The sequence below is a fragment of the Corvus brachyrhynchos genome, unplaced genomic scaffold, assembly GCF_000691975.1.
Source record: "Corvus brachyrhynchos isolate BGI_N302 unplaced genomic scaffold, ASM69197v1 scaffold80, whole genome shotgun sequence".
NCBI lineage: Eukaryota > Metazoa > Chordata > Aves > Passeriformes > Corvidae > Corvus > Corvus brachyrhynchos.
In genome coordinates this window covers 11,644,845-11,645,721 of record NW_008236769.1, presented here as the reverse complement: position 1 = coordinate 11,645,721, position 877 = coordinate 11,644,845, and the positions used below count along the sequence as shown (strand labels likewise).

General features: G+C 47.0%; 1 protein-coding gene across 1 annotated transcript in view; it reads right to left on the bottom strand.

Annotated features, from left to right (window-relative positions):
• The window catches only part of MXD4 (MAX dimerization protein 4), a 41,001-nt gene extending 40,130 nt beyond the window's left edge, over positions 1-871 (bottom strand). Inside the window, 1 exon segment of the mRNA XM_008645090.2 lies at positions 354-871. Within this exon segment, the coding sequence (XP_008643312.2) occupies positions 354-679 (326 nt within the window). The 5' untranslated portion in view covers positions 680-871.
• Positions 872-877: the final 6 nt, after the last annotated feature.

Sequence of the window (877 nt, the reverse complement as noted above, 5' to 3'; positions counted from 1 at the left end):
AAATAAATGCCGGGGGGGACATTAGGTGCCATGCAAAGAGAAATCTGGGTGGCGATTATGGTGTTAAGGTCTGCAGCAAAAGCCGCTGTCGGCGAGCGCGGAGCAGAAGGAGCGATGAGGGCGGATGGTTCAGAAGTGCAGTGAGTACTAAGGAGATGGTGTACGCGTGGCAGTGTTTATATGAGAGATCAAAACAGAGCCAAGCCCATCCAGGGGAAAAATGGCGACTACCGGGATGGGGAAAACTGAGACACTGGACTAATTATTATTTTTCATAAATGTATGCACTGCACATAAGCTAGACACATTGGAAAAGCTGACGATTCATTCTGAAAAAGCGGTGCGTCTATTACCTGTTATTCTGGGATTTTCTGGCCATGGTGCCTGCCTTTGTTTTCTTTCTGGAATAGTCACTATCGAAGGGTAACACTGATGCATAGCCATGTTCTGCTTCTAGGGACAAAGTCAGCATTAGTGGCAATATATTTTTTCCATGCAATTTTTTCCTCCTTTGCAGGAACGCTAGGGTAAAGAACAGAATTTTTTCCGGTTGATTTGTTTGGATTTTATTCTGGCATCTCTTAAAGAAGCGAGACAAAAAAAACGTAACTCGGTAAACCAAAGGAAAAAAAGAACAACACCGAAGTGTCGAAATTAGGAGGATTATTGAAGTGCACATTAAAAACGAGGCGGATCATGCAAACCCTTGTCACGCTGCGCTGGGGGAGGGGAGCTGCCATACAATCACCGACTGCCACACACGGAGCGGCGAGAGGGATCCTGAGCGCTGCCACACGCACCGTCCCCATCCAGGGCGGCACAAACAACCCCCTTCTGCTTTCCTTGGGGGGTCATATATAAAAAAAGCCAAGATGCG